General features: G+C 41.4%; 2 protein-coding genes across 4 annotated transcripts; one reads left to right on the top strand and one right to left on the bottom strand.

The window, feature by feature from the left end:
- The first annotated feature begins 100 nt into the window (after nt 1-100).
- On the top strand, nt 101-4,025 carry LOC135490769 (proteasome subunit alpha type-5-like). Of its 2 annotated transcripts, none has more exons than XM_064776238.1 (8): nt 101-179; nt 863-985; nt 1,296-1,422; nt 1,859-2,034; nt 2,422-2,480; nt 2,722-2,824; nt 3,206-3,292; nt 3,486-4,025. In XM_064776238.1, the coding sequence occupies exons 2-8, from the start codon at nt 890-892 to the stop codon at nt 3,561-3,563; spliced, it is 726 nt and encodes a 241-aa protein (XP_064632308.1). In that variant the 5' UTR covers nt 101-179; nt 863-889; the 3' UTR covers nt 3,564-4,025. The 2 variants fall into 2 exon arrangements, with proteins under 2 accessions (XP_064632308.1, XP_064632307.1); XM_064776237.1 differs by lacking the exon at nt 101-179 and adding an exon at nt 261-295.
- A 729-nt stretch (nt 4,026-4,754) lies between these two features.
- Nucleotides 4,755-15,160, bottom strand: LOC135490857 (nicotinamide phosphoribosyltransferase-like). 2 transcript variants are annotated; one of them, XM_064776416.1, is made up of 10 exons: nt 15,060-15,147; nt 13,697-13,842; nt 13,049-13,279; nt 10,590-10,718; nt 10,275-10,433; nt 9,895-10,025; nt 9,088-9,313; nt 8,592-8,852; nt 8,103-8,228; nt 4,755-7,618 (listed from the first exon to the last, which is right to left on the bottom strand). In XM_064776416.1, the coding sequence occupies exons 2-10, from the start codon at nt 13,772-13,774 to the stop codon at nt 7,496-7,498; spliced, it is 1,464 nt and encodes a 487-aa protein (XP_064632486.1). In that variant the 5' UTR covers nt 13,775-13,842; nt 15,060-15,147; the 3' UTR covers nt 4,755-7,495. The 2 variants fall into 2 exon arrangements, with proteins under 2 accessions (XP_064632486.1, XP_064632487.1); XM_064776417.1 differs by lacking the exon at nt 13,697-13,842 and having other exon boundaries at nt 15,060-15,160.
- Nucleotides 15,161-16,469: the final 1,309 nt, after the last annotated feature.

The following is a 16,469-nucleotide window of genomic DNA, read 5'->3' as shown; positions in this document are numbered from 1 at the left end:
ACGCACCCGCTGAAATTGCCACATAGTCCCTCTGCCCCAGTTTGACTGTGGCAGAGACAGTAGGTCGAGTGAGACAATAATGATCACCATAGGCGACGCTTGGAGAATGGGTGTTCAAAAGTCATAACCGAAGGACCGCGTATAAGTAATTAAATCGAATACGATCGGATATAGCAATGGTAAATTTTTGAATAAAATTATTTGCATAAAACTCAATTCAATATATTTTTTGAGTTGCTCGATTGCTTTTGTGCGGTACTACGAAAACGACGCCGGCAATTCACTCAGCGTCAGCGTGAGTTTGCATGTCATCCCTCAAAATAATCAAAAATAAAGTGCTTTCTGAATACTTGATGACTCCTAAATTGATGCAAAGCAATAATCGCATAGCAGTTCAGTTTGGTTGGAGTTTTCAGGTTCAGAAATTGAGTAAAAGATTTCTTTTCATCCATTTTTTTTTGGTATGGATAGAGCGAATTTCGTGTACAAATGTACAGAGCTGTGTACAGGGTGTCCCATTATTACAGGATGAGCAGCATCCATGACCGTCCATGCTGCCCCCCCCCCCCCCCCACACACGTACACACTTGACACAATCGTTTGTAGGTGATGTAGAAAGCCAAAACAAACTTGCAGTGATTGCTTTCTTCACTTGTCTTCATCAAACTCAAAAACCAAGTCTTACGCTGAGTCTGAGACTGAGAGTGAGACCCGGGGGTACCCGGGTAGTCCTCAGATGAGAACAGAGAAGACTCGAGAGATTCAGTCTGAGTGAACGTCAAGTTAAGTAGGCCTACATACTCGAATTATGCCTGATTAAAAGTTGTTGTGTTTTCCTATCCAGTCTTGTTTATCCTTACAGAAATAAAACCTCGAACAAGAACTCACCATGTTTCTCACAAGATCAGAATATGACCGGGGTGTCAACACATTTTCTCCTGAAGGACGGTTGTTCCAGGTTGAATACGCCATAGAGGCAATTAAGGTGAGCTCTATATACTGGCCAAATCAGGCCTTGAAAATCACATGAAAGTACATGTTAGTGCAGTACTGATACTTATGTCTCCAATTCTTAGTGCCGCACTCCTTAATTTACAATAGTCTTGTACACCTTGTTAATACTATATTCAGTCAAATTTCTCACTGCCTTTCAGAGTCGAAACAGAAGCCAGGTGAAAAGGGCTTCAAAATCGGAATTCACATTTAAAAATTCTTAGCAGGGCGCTATGTTCTTGACTTCATTTCATGACTTCAGAAGTCCTTACCAACAAACTAATATTTGCCATTTCCTTCAGCTTGGTTCAACAGCAATTGGCATTCAGACAGCAGAGGGCGTTGTTCTTGCAGTAGAGAAGAGAGTCACATCACCACTCATTGAAGCCAGCAGTATAGAAAAGATATTTGAGATAGACGATCACATAGGTAAGAAAAACCCGATCTTTTGTTAGTGTAGATCTTCCTCTGTATTAAAAAGAACTTTGTTAGTAAAACAAAGCCAGATCAGTTCATGAACTTGCAGCATTTCTCATTGAAAATTGCTGTTTTTCACTCTCCTGGGTTGGTTTTGGAGTGCTTAATGTCTCTCTCAATGCATTGAAAATATGAAGGACAGTCTCTTTTTATGGAGAGTGATAACAGCCCTCCAAGGATGATTTTAGATGGGGCTTGAGTGTGATCATTCCCCCTTAAAGTGATTGTCTGAACTTGTTTACATAGCAGCCTCATCCTGTTGGAAATGCTGGTGTTCAGGTCAGAGGTACATTCAGTTCATGCGGTAAGTCCATTTGTTTTAGTTTGTGAATTGACCTATCTGTTATAAAGAAAGTACTTTACTTATTCAGATGTGTTCCTATTTCAGGTTGTGCCATGAGTGGCCTGATAGCTGACGCGAGGACCATGATCGACCGAGCACGAGTGGAGGCTCAGAACCATTGGTTCACATACAACGAGAAAATGACAGTAGAGAGTGTGACGCAAGCTGTTAGCAATCTCGCACTGGCTTTTGGTGATGATGTATCGGATCCTGGAGCACTGGTAAGAGTTGTTTCTGCAGAACCTTAGGCTACGTGTGTCGCGATTGGTATTTCACTGATGTTATTAGCCCAAGGGGCACTTGAGTTAAAATGAAAATTCTGCAGTGCTAAATTGAATTCTTACAGGGGACTTAAATATAAATCCAGCCAATCAAGACTTCATTGATACATCTCAATCATGACTTTTTGACAAAGTCTCTTTCAGATTGAGATATGTGAGCGGTCATGGTAGAGTTTCTTTCATAGTGAGACAGAGAGGTGAATTGTCATCTTTATGTTATCATCATGTATATTGTTGCCCTCTTCAGAAAACTTAATACATCATCAATAACAAATGAGGCTGTTAGAAGTTTGTTTGATTATAATATGTTTCTCTCTTAAATTTCAGAGTCGACCATTTGGTGTAGCCCTCCTTTTTGCTGGTGTAGACAGTAAAGTACCAACTCTGTAAGTATAGCAGTGGACATCAGGGGTGGAACTGGGATTTTGATAAAGGATTGTGAACTGGCAGGTTTTCGAGTGATTTTACGAAAAATTTACTAGGAATTTACTATATCTCAAGTAAAGGAGGTATTATCCCCCCTATATCAATGTCTAGCCTAGGATTTTCAGTTATACTGAATAATACAGCTGAAGTTAGTTTTATGCAAGCATGATTCATAAATGGAAAGTTTTTATTTTGTATCAGATTTCATATGGACCCCTCCGGCACATTTATCCAATACGACGCCAAAGCAATCGGTTCAGGATCTGAGGGAGCACAACAAGCTCTTCAGGAGGTTTATCATAAGGTATGAGGTAGAATTGTAGCAAAAATATAACCATTGCTATTTTGTCCTGATCAGGGGATGTATTGTAAAGGTACATACATGTATCAGAAACAGATCCGTCTTTAACATGCTCTGCCTAGCTCTGAGGAACCATACTGTCACAGAGTTACAAGTAAGGCAGGGCATGTCCTGCCCAGACCTTGTATGAGAAGTGATGGGCGTTTGTGGCTGATGTCCTAAGGCCCAGGTCCTGGGTGTGGACCTGGGGGTCTTGTTCAGCTCGTGTACAATCTGAATGGCCCGTCTGGTGATTCAGTTGCTAGCAGTGCCAGCTGTAGTAGAGAGAAATTTCTGAGAAAGAGAGCTTATCATTCATATCATAGGTCTTGTATTTGGTTTCAGGCTATGACACTGAAAGAAGGTTGCAAATCTGCCCTTACCATCTTGAAGCAGGTCATGGAAGAAAAACTTAATTCCACTAACGTCGAGGTAGGTATTATCCTGATTCTATTATTCAAGGGGAAAATCAAGAGATTGGCGATGTTCATCCTCTTGAGGTGGGCCTTAAGTCTCCAGTGGGCTTTCATCAGACGAAAGATGGTGGTCCTCTCTCTTCCATCAATGTCTATGAAAATTTGTTTTTAAAGCTGAGCGTTTACAACATTTCTCCATTGATTTTCAGATGGCCACAGTAACACCAGACAAGCTGTTCCATCAGTTCTCAAAGGAAGAAGTCGAAGATGTTATCAAGGAGATCTAGGCTGGAAGGAGGGATTGTATTTACTATAAAAGACACTTATATGTGCTCAGGATGTGACATTTCCGTTATTTGGAGGATTTCCGATTTATCTTTTCCCGAAGACAGGAATCCACCCTGTTTGTCACTGTGCAAATGTGCTGTCGTGGCCTATGCCTACAGCTGTAGTTGTTGCATGTTTTAAATAATATCACAGCAAACACTTGCAATAGGTCCCTCCCACGATGCTGGTGTCCAAATTCAGATCTTCAGAAGAAAAAAAAAGGGGTTATGCTAAAACATTTTTTTCACTTTTCCTAGTTATCCCAAGAACAAGTAACAACTGATTGCGAGTTAATGTTGATGAACATCGGAGTGTTGGTGTATTTATTTGCACTGGAGAACAAATTATGTCTGCATTGAATAGCAGCATTCATATTTGTCATGATTGTGACTTCTATAAAACTAAATAAACAACTTTTCGAACATCCTCCTTCTCTTTGTTTTGTTACAACTATGAGGCTTTCAGGTGAGGTTGTCAATGATTCAGAAAGGGTTAATCTGCAAAACTGCAAGGGACCAAATTGTCTAACTGCATAAGTCGTTGCATGGTGTCTGTGTCTGATTTGCATGGTACGGACAGTACATCGCAACTCAAAAGCTTAGGTCAGCAAGGCCTGAAGGAATCGTTCTCCATGAAAGCATTACATGTACAACGAGCGGCCTAGTGTTTTCACATGCTACAGTGGTTGGGCAAGAATGGGGTTTATTGGCCAGTTACATCTTCTCGAGCCAGGGAGAGGAATGATCTCTGGCTTCTGTCCACTTGGAATGGATCTTGGTGTTGACACAAGGTATAGAACCTCTATTTTGCATCTCATTCGAAGGATGAAGCAATGCTTGGTCTGGCTTCTTCAAGAACATGGATACCAAACTAGTTATCCTTGCGAGAGGCAAACCCACAACCTATCGATTATGAGCTCGGTGCCCAACTGCTCTTTGCCACTGGTTATTGTGGGAGACAAGGCAACAACCTTGGCACTCCAACCGCTATGCCACTGTCTGGTATAACAGGGTGTCCAATGAACAAGTAAAGAATATTATCTGAAACATCAGACACTCAATGAAACCAGGACCACTTGCAATCTGTATTGAGAAACACTAGCTCCGATGCCCGAGGCAAAACCTTGACAAGAATATCAACAAACTCAAGAGTTCTATTTATATCATATATTTTACAAGCAACTGTAGTGTTAGCACAAAGATAAGTATTAAATAATAAATAACAAATAAATAATGTCAGTAAAAAATTACTGAAAGTAACAAATTCTATGTTCTGGCTTGGTGCATCTAACTTGACATGTATACTGGTATTGTACAACTTTCTGTTCAATTCTAAAAAGGTTTGGTAAAAACAAAACAAAACTGCCATCTTATTTCAAATCATTATTTTGGACATCATAATTCATTAGTCTCCGTCAACCTACGTATGTAGGGTTGAAAGGAGACTCTTGGTTTAGCTAGGCAAATTCCCCCAATTTATAACCCCGTTCCATGTGACTACGGTGTATGCAATGGACTGTGTATATCATTAGTGATTGGAGAACCCAGGTGGATTCGTGTTCGCGAAGTTTAGGGAAAACTGGACATTAAGTAAATCAAATAGTATAATGAGTTGTTTATCGAAACATCAAAGGTGTGCAGTGCGAATTTTCAGAATTATTTAGCGAGCAATAACGACATATTTTAGGGGACGAGACAGCCGTTTGGCGATGGGTCGTGAAAATTTGATCCGCCATTACACAATCTCCAAACGAGACGTATTATGCCACCATATTCCCTGCCAATTTCGATTTCCGCCATTGCACATTCTCCAAACGAGACGTATTATGCGACCATATTCCCTGCCAATTTCGATAGCTTCCATGTTGATCAATTCGTACTTAAAAGCAACGATTACAGGAACACACTTGCTTGGACATAAATTGAAATCTTTTATGATTCATTGTTGTTATAAGTTATTCTTGCTACAAACAAATTTTCGCGGCAACAATAGTGGTCAATACAGGCAGGGCCTTGGAGCGAGGCGACGGCGTTGATAAGACGATCAAGTTCCGGTCATGCGCAAGTCGCATGTGCAGAATAGTGTTTAAGGCACATGTGAATCACAACATCACCATCGCTGCTATCCCAACACAGCAGCAACATAAACCCAATGCAAACCTTGCCAGCGAAGACAATTCTCATACCAAGGTCTACAAACCAGTAACCCGACTTTTAATCTCCAACTATGTATATATGTATATATCTATTTTCCCAATAAACTTTTAACCAAAACATACTGCCTCCTCCACTTCCTCAACAAACAAAGCACCCCACAGTTGACGGAGACTCCAGAGTCTACCTGCAGACTCAACCGACAATTCTAGTTTGTTATTCTGTATATCAGCATTTCCAAGTATAGATCTCATCTACACTTGGTATTTCATAATCATATATCATCCATTCACACCTAAGTGCTTTGATATTGAATTTACGTGAGAGAATTTGCCAAAAGATTTCACACATGATCAGAAACAGAAGCTGGGAGAATTCTATACATGTAAGAGAAGAATTTAAAGCAATGGCATGTCGTATAATTTTCGTCAAATTATAAAAATAATTGTTCAAATAACTTTATCGAATCTCTAACGAAATATTTCATGGAAAGTTTATCACCTGATAGATGTAGGCAAGGCTTGCAATGCTCTTGGTGTCACAGATGGCTAAACTTTAGAATCCCCGATCGGAAATGACGTAGTTTGATCGCATTCAACTATAAATCCATTGAACAGTGGTGCTTTGTTAGTCAACCGATGACCTTTTTTTGGGGTGTGATCGGGGATTCTAAACTCGTTCCTCACAGACTTCAAAAGCCCAACCTCCCCCCAAAAAAATTACAACTACCCCAAGTTTTTTCTACATCAACAATTCATGAGGATACAACAAGAACACGCACTATACATTTTCCACTTGAAATGGAAAGGACGAAATAAGGAGTTTGTGCTTTGAACAAAGTTGCCTTATGTTCAAAGCAATTCAGACAAAGCAACAGCTCCAGTAATGTACCCATCTCATTAACATTAGTCAACAGCTTCTAGCAATGTCTCTGGCCTATTAACAACACGGCAGCTTCCAGTAATCACTCCCATTAACACTCATATTGGTGCAAAACATCTACATCTACATCTAAATACATTTTGTGCAGCCTTTAAGACATCTATATAGCTTCGTGTGAACGGTTGACATTTTCTATAAAACTTACTGATAACCATATTGCTTAAACTTAATACTATCTAGCGTGACCAAGGTTGAGATGACAACAGGAACCAATGATGAAGACAAAATAACAGTAAAGATAGTAAAGAATCTTGCCCAAGGAGGCCACTCTCAATTACCGTACATTTGTAAATCATCCTTATACACTGAAATTTGTTATAGGCCCTTCCAGAGAGGATGCATAAATTTCAAATCCCCATCCCCTTCTGCTGGCATATTTTTCATCCCAACTGCTGGTTGCATTTCCATACACTACATAAAAATCATTGCATTTCTAACAAAATTCTAAAAGGTCATTCTGCTGTAGTCCATTCCTCGATAAAATGGCTCGGCACAGAAAAAGAAGCCATAAAATGGCTGAGAAATTTGTCAATATTTTGCTATCAGTAGCTCATTCACAGTGACTGAGGTATTGTCTGATTCTGGCAAAGTAAGAATATTAATATACTTTGGACTTTGTAGTTTCAGATGAGATAATTATAACCTTTTGTTCAACTGCTGCATTTTCAGTATAAAATCCACAAGTATTAGAGTGCCATTTTTTCGTGAAATGGACTACAAGAAATCCATCCTCCTGAAATCGTTTGATGAAAACGTTTTGATGAAGGAAATATTGCGACATAACTCAATCTACTTCTTCAGTTTTCGGCCGCTGAAGTCCGACGTTGTTTGACGAGATCGATCTCTGCATTAGCGCGTATTTCATCCAAGCTGAAGTCACGTAACAATTTGCCATTTTCAAAAACGATCTTCAGGAGGTCCTGAAACAACAGAAATGGGAATAGAAACAGGTGTCCCGACTGCAGAAACCCATATTGCTGTATTTGATATTTATCACAAGTTGCAGCAAGGGCTGATTCTTATTGCACGCACCTACAATTTCTAAGCAAAGAGGAACCTCTGTCTTTAGTGATAATAGTAGCCTGTCGCACAACAAAAATCTCAAGTTTGCGGGGTGCCTATAACCCTCTTTGTAACAGGAATCCTTGGCGTTAGTGTATTTTTCAGCTTGATCAACTGGGGTGAGATTGCCTGGAAAGTCTTCCAAAACTATAAAAGCAGTGATTACCAAATGTGGCCAGTGAGTAGCCAAGAGGAACAACACCGTCGCCACCAACCTCTAATCAAGCACAATAATCTCAAACTTCAAAATCGAGAGACATGGACGGTCTCCTGGACAAGCCAAAACAGCCATTTCATAAGGGGAAGCCTCTCAACTCTATAACTAATCGTTTTGCTAATTACCTTTTTATTGTCTCCCTTCCCTTCCTGGACAGTCACAAAGCCACCGCTTTCTGTTCTCTGCAGCGTCAATCGGCCTTTCTTCGATGTCTTCCCCAAGTCTGTGATTGGCTCCTTATATACATTTACCTATCGAGAATTTGAACATAAATATTTTTGGTAATCAATAATTTCTTTGAGGACTGATCGAACATGTTTTGTGTACAGAAATTTTCTCTTATTGTTATGATAACATAATAATGGTCAAAACATTGATTAACTTATAGTTATACTGACATGACTCTTGGGACTGACAAGTGTTGTCCTTAATAGAGAGGTGTCCTGTTTAAGAGGTCAAATTGAATCAAAACAACCACTTTAGGACCAAAACTAGTGTCCTTAATAGGGAGGGTGTCCTTAATAGAGGGTTGTCCGCTAAGGGAGGTTCCACTGTAGGTACTGTGCTCAAAGAGATTCATATTCCTGAGCTGAACTGGGAAAATATCCACCTACCCCTATGTCATTCACCACAGCATAACTACACTTGTACGCACACTTCTGCGTATCCCGGTCAACTCGTTGCAATAGAGCCCCACCGCTGCCAAACGCAATGTTATCAGCACTCCATTTGTGTTGTTTCATATTGTTCAAGATTTCCTCCAGAGATTCGATGTTGATACCATCGCCTTGGATGACACGGAGATAGGGTGGAAGCACTTTGTATCCCTTACTGTTATTCTCTGTTCCAAACCTCTTACCTAGTATTTCCAAAACCTGAAGTGACAACGGAAACAATTTGCAGTTTTTAAAAATATCAAATCTCAAGCATCGTTAGAACCCTGTATTCCTCTGGAAGACCCCCTGTATTCCTCAAGGAGTACCCCTGTATTCTGAAAGGAGTACTCCTGTATTCCTAAAGGAGTATCCCTGTATTCGTCGTGGAGTACCCCTGTATTCGTCGAGGAGTACCCCTGTATTCCGCGACCAGCACACAAATACTGTTTCTTACCTTGACAACCACTTCCTTCGGTTCGCCTGAGTCGGGGCGTATAACAAGGGCCCCATGCCCACCACGCGCCACCACTAGATCTTTCAGCTCTCCTCCCCAGATATTAGCGCAGGCATTCCAGATGTCATAACTATCACTCACAACAGCCACGCTGCCTGTAGGGAATTGGGTCAACATATTTCTAAAGGCCTCCACCTCACCGTCTTTTCCCCAAGTCGTGATTGTACTGGAAAGATAAAAATTCCACTGCGCTACCGCTGCCACAAAATATTTATCTTTATTAATTCCTATTTGTTGTTGACACATCCCGAGTAATTGGACTGGCTCACTCACTGGCCTCCTCCCGCATGTTGTGAGTCTTGCACACTTACAGTTTCTCAGTCAAGAGGCACTGCTGGCCGAACCCAGACTTGAGCTGGAAGCCAAGAACTGGGGAGATTCCCGCACTCTTTGCGAGTGATCCTATAGCCAGGCTATTTTCATTGTTTTGAATAAATATAATTTTTCAGTTTTTGTCCAATCGCGAACCGCCGACATAAATTATCGTAAAAATCAAAGAAAAACAAGTTTTATATTTTAATTTTTGTCCCCGCCTCCTATGCTTTAAGCGAATCAAAAGCGCATTTCAACATTAAGGTTTATTTTCCGTGCATACACCAATCGGTCTTTATTAGTCAGCAATGCAGAACTGGCGAAAGAACGTGTGCAGGCTGCGGATGAAAGCAACGCAACACAGCTGATCGTTAATTGGCATTCAAGCGCAGCAATCAGGCGACAATGGGGCCTGGACGCAATTCCTAAACTTACCTATGTTCAGCTGCAGGTATACTATACCCAGCCAGCGGACAATTGTAATATTTCTTGGCCGTAAGTAACGCCGCTATTGTGTCCGTACCCCGGAAATTTACCAAATGACCTGCGCCACCTATACCTGCAGTCTGAAAACACAACAAAATATGTTTATTAGATAAGCATGACGTACACAATACGCACTGAATAAATCTCCGCAATGCCATCTTGTAGACAGATATACAAATACTGTGGATACCAGGTTTCAGCAAATTTGCATCCATGATAAATACACTACCGAATGGTGTACATTCAATTCTATTTCCCTAAACCAAAATGAATCGAGGTCAGAGCATTGTGCACAAGGAACAGCTTCTATCAAAACAATCGAAACTTGCCTCTACAGACGAAACACCCCTGTAACCAAAGTCGTGAAGTTTGAATTGTAGACCAGCCAAGCTGTCAGCGGTCTCATCGAGGTTCCTTGCAATGGCTTCTTTCTGATAACGAGAGTTCGTCGCCACTGTCATTGGATACCAACATTGAACAAAAATAGTCTGAAATGACAAGGGAAACATAAGCAGTTAATGAGAGGGAATACTGATCAGGCTGTCTGCAGCACTGTCTCATTCACGAGTGGACTTTCGCTCTGACAAAGACAGGCGGATTAATCAGATGGCAAAGAACATTTCAGTTTCTGCCACAGAACTCACCTCAAAGTAGTTTGTAAGCCAGTAACACTTTGGATCGGTATTCTCAACGGTGAAGAGGACATTTTTAGTGGGCACCACGCTGCCCTCTGGAATGGCACGGACGCGTATGGGCAAGCAACCACCGTGCTCCTGAGAATAAAATGAAATGAATAACTTTGCAATTTGTGCAAAATAATCAAGCAGGACTCACTGAACACTTCCCACAGAAGGCCTTTTGATCATCTCCAAGTAAAATACACTCAGACAATTTGATTGAGTGTACTTTAGGAACGATACAATGGACTTCTACAGGAGGCTGTCACCAAGACCTATCGAAATCACATGTTAAGGTCACGTAACATTCCCAATGCCTGGTTCTAAAATTGGTACCCACATGATTTTCAAATTCGAGGCATGTAACCTACTTCTGATCAGTGCTACTACTATGAATACCAATATAGTTGGAATCGGCAGTAAAGCTGTCAAACGTACTATCATCCACATCGTGGTTTTTGATTCAAAGGGAATGCAGAGGGTAGGTATGCCCTCCCCTTAATATTTGTCGAATGTTTGATGTTTACCATTATTTTGGTGAACTGACCCTTAAAGACACAAATGGGGACCTCCATTTCTGTCTGTTCTCTGTGTCCTGGCTCCACCCTGAGCAAAAGCTACATTTAAGACTGCAATGTTTAGCACCGCTAAATGATTATGAAAATATTATTCACAGTTGGTCAACAGCCATTCAACGCATGACAATTATCAGCAGAGATTTCCATTAAGTCCAAAATAGCAATGGCCAGCCGGAAATAAAGCTTTATTAGCGCAGGACAGAAAATCAATAAAATAAATAGTTACCAAGGCATAGCCAAATAAAAATCTGTGATTGCACTCCAAACTCCTTCCGTGAGATTTCTTGTGTGTTGGTAAACAAGATAAAATTTTGCACAAACACAACATGAGATTGTTTTACAGCTGTCCGCTGGTTTGTAAAATCCTGAGATTAACCCAGTTTTAGACCCTACATTACACCCTACCCCACAGCCTCATAGTCTATCGGTCAACACTTCTGACTTACAAAATGCAACAGAGAGGGAACCCAGGATTGTATTTTTGGATAAACCATTGTGTCTTTCAAGGAACTAAACTTCCTGGCTCTGCACAGTCCTTTGAATGAGACATAAAAAAACAGGGGTCTTTGTATCTGGTGTCTGTGCCAGGACAAGTCAAAGACTCCACCTTGAGAGAAACGTGAGCAGAAATTTATTAGAATCTGGAAATTCTGCAGGCCCTATTCCATCCCTTTTTTTTAAATAGCCCAAAACTTCAAATCAGGTAAAGCCTATAAACTAAAGTGTTGCAAAACGACTTCTTCAATGACCCTGTGACACAATGTCATTATGTTCTTGCTGAACCCAGCCCAGTTACCTTCCCAGAGCCCTATTCATAGTGCACTCATTGATTTTTCATTCATCTCAAGTCAATCACACCGTGCTTGAGTAAACCAGCCCATGCGCCATTTTAAAACCTGTGGGCCTGATACCTTCAAAACAACCAGGAAAGACACTAATGGTGTGTTCACACTGGATGCGAATTGAAACCGAATTCCATAGAGCGCTCTCCGGAATACGAATTGATTAATCCAGTTTCAGAACGGTCGCGTCACACTGGCCCGAATACGCATTCAAATTGGTTTAAAACGTGCCACACTCAATGCATACTAACGACGCGCCATCTATTATTATTATTATTATTATTTATTAACCTCCCATATGGGAGAATAAAATTTACGAGTACAAAACATATAAGTATATAATATCACACACAGTCATTATTAACAAGTTAAAATCGCGTAAGGTGCTTGACCATTTCCATCTCCCGGCCATGCCTATTGCCAAAGTTCGGGTCAAAGAGGAGTGTCCTCAGCGAGTCAACACCACCGTCGCTATTAGCGGAGAATCCCGGCCTCGCCCTCGAAAACGAGGCCAAAACCGGGGAAAACTTCGCCGCGACGATGTTGCTGACCAGCGTACCTTTGACCAACGAACCGGCGGCAACATACCTTGCCAGGAAATGGAAATGCAAGTCACGTGCAAGGGAGTTGATTTTTCCCTATTCTATGGCATAACGAAAAACGATTTGAGTTAATGAGATCATTTAAATACATCAGTTAACTAGTTCGGAGCACTAGTTCCCGCGGTCAAAGGTCACTTTCCATGCGCCGGGCGCATGCGCAGTGCGATCGAAAACCTTAATTCGTATCAAGCGCGTCACACTTGAAATCTCAATACGGTTTCGTTGATTCGGATTAGCTGATTCGCATTCAATTCGGTTTAAGAACCGTGTTGGTTAAAGCGGATTGAGATCGGTATGAACCGAATTGAGTGTGACGCCCCAATACGTATCAACGTTTTAATTCGAATTCAATTCGTGTTAAAACCCCAGTGTGACCACGGCATGACAGAACTAGGGAACATTACCTCCAATATGTAGTTCCATCCGTCTTCGTTGAAGAAATCCTGACCAAAATGTCCTTTATACAGTTCCTTTGCCTCTTGTATGTTCTCTTTTGTCACAACCTTCCCCACAAACCATCGCTTCAGAATGTACTGCAGCCCGAAGAAGACAGTCTGACTAAACTTACCGCCACGACTTTCAAAGTAGGAGTAAACGTAAGATGTGTTTGGAGGGTATTGTTTGTGATGAGTGACCTGTAAGAAGACGAACAAAGAGGTTATTGCATTGACAATACCTCAGAATTTCTATATATATATATATATGTTTATTCGTACTGAGGAAATCTAGTACAGTTTGAAACAGTAAGCAAGTTAAGAAAATACAGAAAAGAACATTACACTGAATACAGACAAAGCAATGTACAATATACTTAATTCGACATTCTACTAATGTCCCTGCATCTTTGAGTAATTAACATGACAGACTTTCTCAGTTCACACACAGCATTTCTATCATGTCACTGATTTCATATCATAAAAATTGAGTTGGTCATCTCCCGAGTCCCTCATCTCAAGTAAATTCTTAATAAAAGCCCCCCTTTGTTGAACTATAACATCATCATTGATTTCCATATCGTCTACATTTAGAGCGGGTAAATGAAACCTACTAACGTTATATTTGTGACATATGTGCTTAAGGCTGCCGCTGAACGAGGATCTACTCCCGTGTACTGCCAGCCCTAAGCACATTCTTCACGACTTTCAAAGTAGGAGTAAACGTGAGATGTGTTTGGAGGGTATTGTTTGTGATGAGTGACCTGTAAGAAGACGAACAAAGAGGTATTATTGCATTGACAATACCTCAGAATTTCTATAATTTCAGAGCCTAAACTACCAGTAAAAAGACTTGGCCACCTGAAGTATTGAATTCAGAGTATACTGTATAAAATCATGAATAAGAAAATGTGTGTCAAAACATCTACAGGCCTATTCATGCTCTAAAGTGCCGACAGCATATACCGTTCAGTGTAACCTTCCTTAGCAGACACCTGTCTATTAAGGACACTACCGGTTCTTTTGTCCTAAATTGTTTGTTTCCATTCAATTTGACCTCTCTAATCAGGACACCTCTCTATATAAGGACAGCACTTGTCAGTCCCAAGGGAGGTTCTACTCTGTACCTCAGAATATCCATGACACTTAGGGAGGCCCCTACAACTACAAGGGATGAGCAGATACAGCCCTTCATATTACAAAAGGATATTTTGCCTCAAACTCATTGTTACATTTACTTGGCAATAGCAATTGTACTACGTCAGTCAAGTACTAAGTAGAGGGCACAATGGATCCTCGCTCAGAGCATCATGACACACAAGGCTCAAAGTGAATAACTGCATTATATCGCTTCTGCATTATATCGCCACTTACGTCATGACGTTCATTCCAAAGTGATGATATTACGCACAGTCTTCTCACAACATGGCAATAGACACCCTGCGAAAATAAATTCGCATAGGCCTACGGTCTATATATTTACAATATCGCACAAGTGTGACGTGAGAATTGAAATTTGGGCTGCGAGCAGCAAAGGCAAACTGCTACACTACTAATAGTGGGAGGAAAAACTTTCACTGAACAGGCGAACACAAAAACTTGTTGTCTTATTTACACCAGGAGTGCAGGACTTTCTGTGTGTTTTACATTTACATGGCCTAAATAAGGCCTACCAACATGACATATGCATGGTGTACTGAATGTATGGTAGAGCTGTTTATACATACTATAGCCTGTGCGTGCATGAAAATGAAGTGCCAGTGCAGTACGTGGCAGTGCAGCAAGTGGGTGCACAGTGAGATTCTCTATATAATTATTGATATAGTAGACGTCATACTTTTTTCAGCTATTATCATCTCACTGTCGGACTGGCGGTGGGCAAATTTTTGCTTCACTTTGCCCTCAAGTCTCTGCAGAAATCAGAAACACATTGGTGCAGAACGCAGCCTGACAGCAAGATAAAGGTGGAAATCGAACAAACCTTGTAAGAATCGGTCAAAAAGAGGATATTATCGACACCTCCGGCAGGCAAGCGATCCATTTTGCAACCTTTTGACAACAAATGCAACTTCTTCAGCGACCGCGAGGTGTCACCTCCTGACTATTCCTAGAGAAAACGGAAAACCGGCAGAAAAGCTATACAGTGTGTTTGGAAAAAACTTGGGCTAAAAGGAGCGAACATTAACCCCCTGATTTTCTCAGGATGGGGGGGGGGGTCATCCTGAGATCAGGTTCTTGATATCTCGAAATATCGAGAGGCGGAGTATGGGTGGATGGGTGGGGCCGGGGCCGGGGCCGGGGCCGGGGCCGGGGCCGGGGCCGGGGCCGGGGCCGGGGCCGGGGCCGGGGCCGGGGCCGGGGCCGGGGCCGGGGCCGGGGCCGGGGCCGGGGCCGGGGCGCGAATTTACAATTCCCTTGTTGTGGTGTTTTCAAGTAGTACAGAAGTTTGGGGTTCGAATCCCATGTGAGAAAATAAATTTCAACACATTTTTTTTTCTTTTTTCTTACATTTCATCTTTTTTAAAAAGTTTTCACTGCTTCATCTTATTCTAATTTCAATACGGGTAGCATTATAGGCACTTTCAAAGAACTTTTGGACAATCTTTCGGTCTACCAGGGCCAACTCTTACACCTTTTACAGAACACCAGCCTAGAATGATATACGAGCTGGCCCTTGGTAATTCGATCTCCGGTTGTCATGTATAACAACTTCCTTGTGCAGAAAAGCACCCGGCGATATCTGGCCGCAATTGATGAAGCAAGATACAATTTGTAAGGTCTCCTCCCTGGTTGTGACTGTCACAGAGCTAATTCTGCATCTGTGTGCTCCTTGTCCTCAGAAAGACCATGAAACTTTGGTTGTGTAATCGGTTGTGTAATTGTCACAACCTCCTTCCCCTGACAGAACTCTTACAACTGAAGACAACACAGAAAAGCAAAGGCAAGAATAATCTTTTACAATTTTCTTCTATATTGATCTTCTGAACATCACATGGTTGCAAAAATTACAGGTTCATTTCAAAATATAAAGTTGTATCAAAATAGTCACTCATAAATCAAAGTACACTTTTCAATTGAGACAACTCCAATACATGTCCTGGTCCCAGACTATGACTGAGACAGAATGGTCAGGCAGTGCACCAAGGGTCCAAGCTAGGCATCACGGAGCGAGTTAGTCCAAGGTTGTGACAGAAGTGTGTCTTTGTCTGATACACGTCCTGGACCAATGCTGTGACTGAGACAGAATGGTCATTTCACAGCAGGGCATGGGTGAGTTTGTCCAAGGTTGAGACAGAACTGTGTCTTAGGCTGTGACAGAGACAAAATTGTCTTGTGGTGCAGCAAATTTCACAGCTTGGCAACATGGGCTGAACTACAGTCTGCAGGCATG

Source organism: Lineus longissimus, chromosome 7 (assembly GCF_910592395.1).
Source record: "Lineus longissimus chromosome 7, tnLinLong1.2, whole genome shotgun sequence".
Lineage (NCBI taxonomy): Eukaryota > Metazoa > Nemertea > Pilidiophora > Heteronemertea > Lineidae > Lineus > Lineus longissimus.
Note: the sequence above shows the minus strand (reverse complement) of the source record. Positions and strands in the feature narration are given on the sequence as shown.

Excerpts from the sequence above, each read along its gene's own strand:
- LOC135490857 (XM_064776416.1), bottom strand. The coding sequence starts at position 13,774 with ATGTGCTTAGGGCTGGCAGTACACGGGAGTAGATCCTCGTTCAGCGGC. Across the intron at positions 10,434-10,589 it reads GGCTTACAAACTACTTTGAG|ACTATTTTTGTTCAATGTTG; the intron begins GTGAGTTCTGTG and ends TTGTCATTTCAG. Across the intron at positions 10,026-10,274 it reads GGGGTGTTTCGTCTGTAGAG|ACTGCAGGTATAGGTGGCGC; the intron begins GCAAGTTTCGAT and ends TTGTGTTTTCAG.
- LOC135490769 (XM_064776238.1), top strand. The coding sequence starts at position 890 with ATGTTTCTCACAAGATCAGAATATGACCGGGGTGTCAACACATTTTCT. Across the intron at positions 2,825-3,205 it reads TTCAGGAGGTTTATCATAAG|GCTATGACACTGAAAGAAGG; the intron begins GTATGAGGTAGA and ends ATTTGGTTTCAG. Across the intron at positions 3,293-3,485 it reads TTAATTCCACTAACGTCGAG|ATGGCCACAGTAACACCAGA; the intron begins GTAGGTATTATC and ends ATTGATTTTCAG.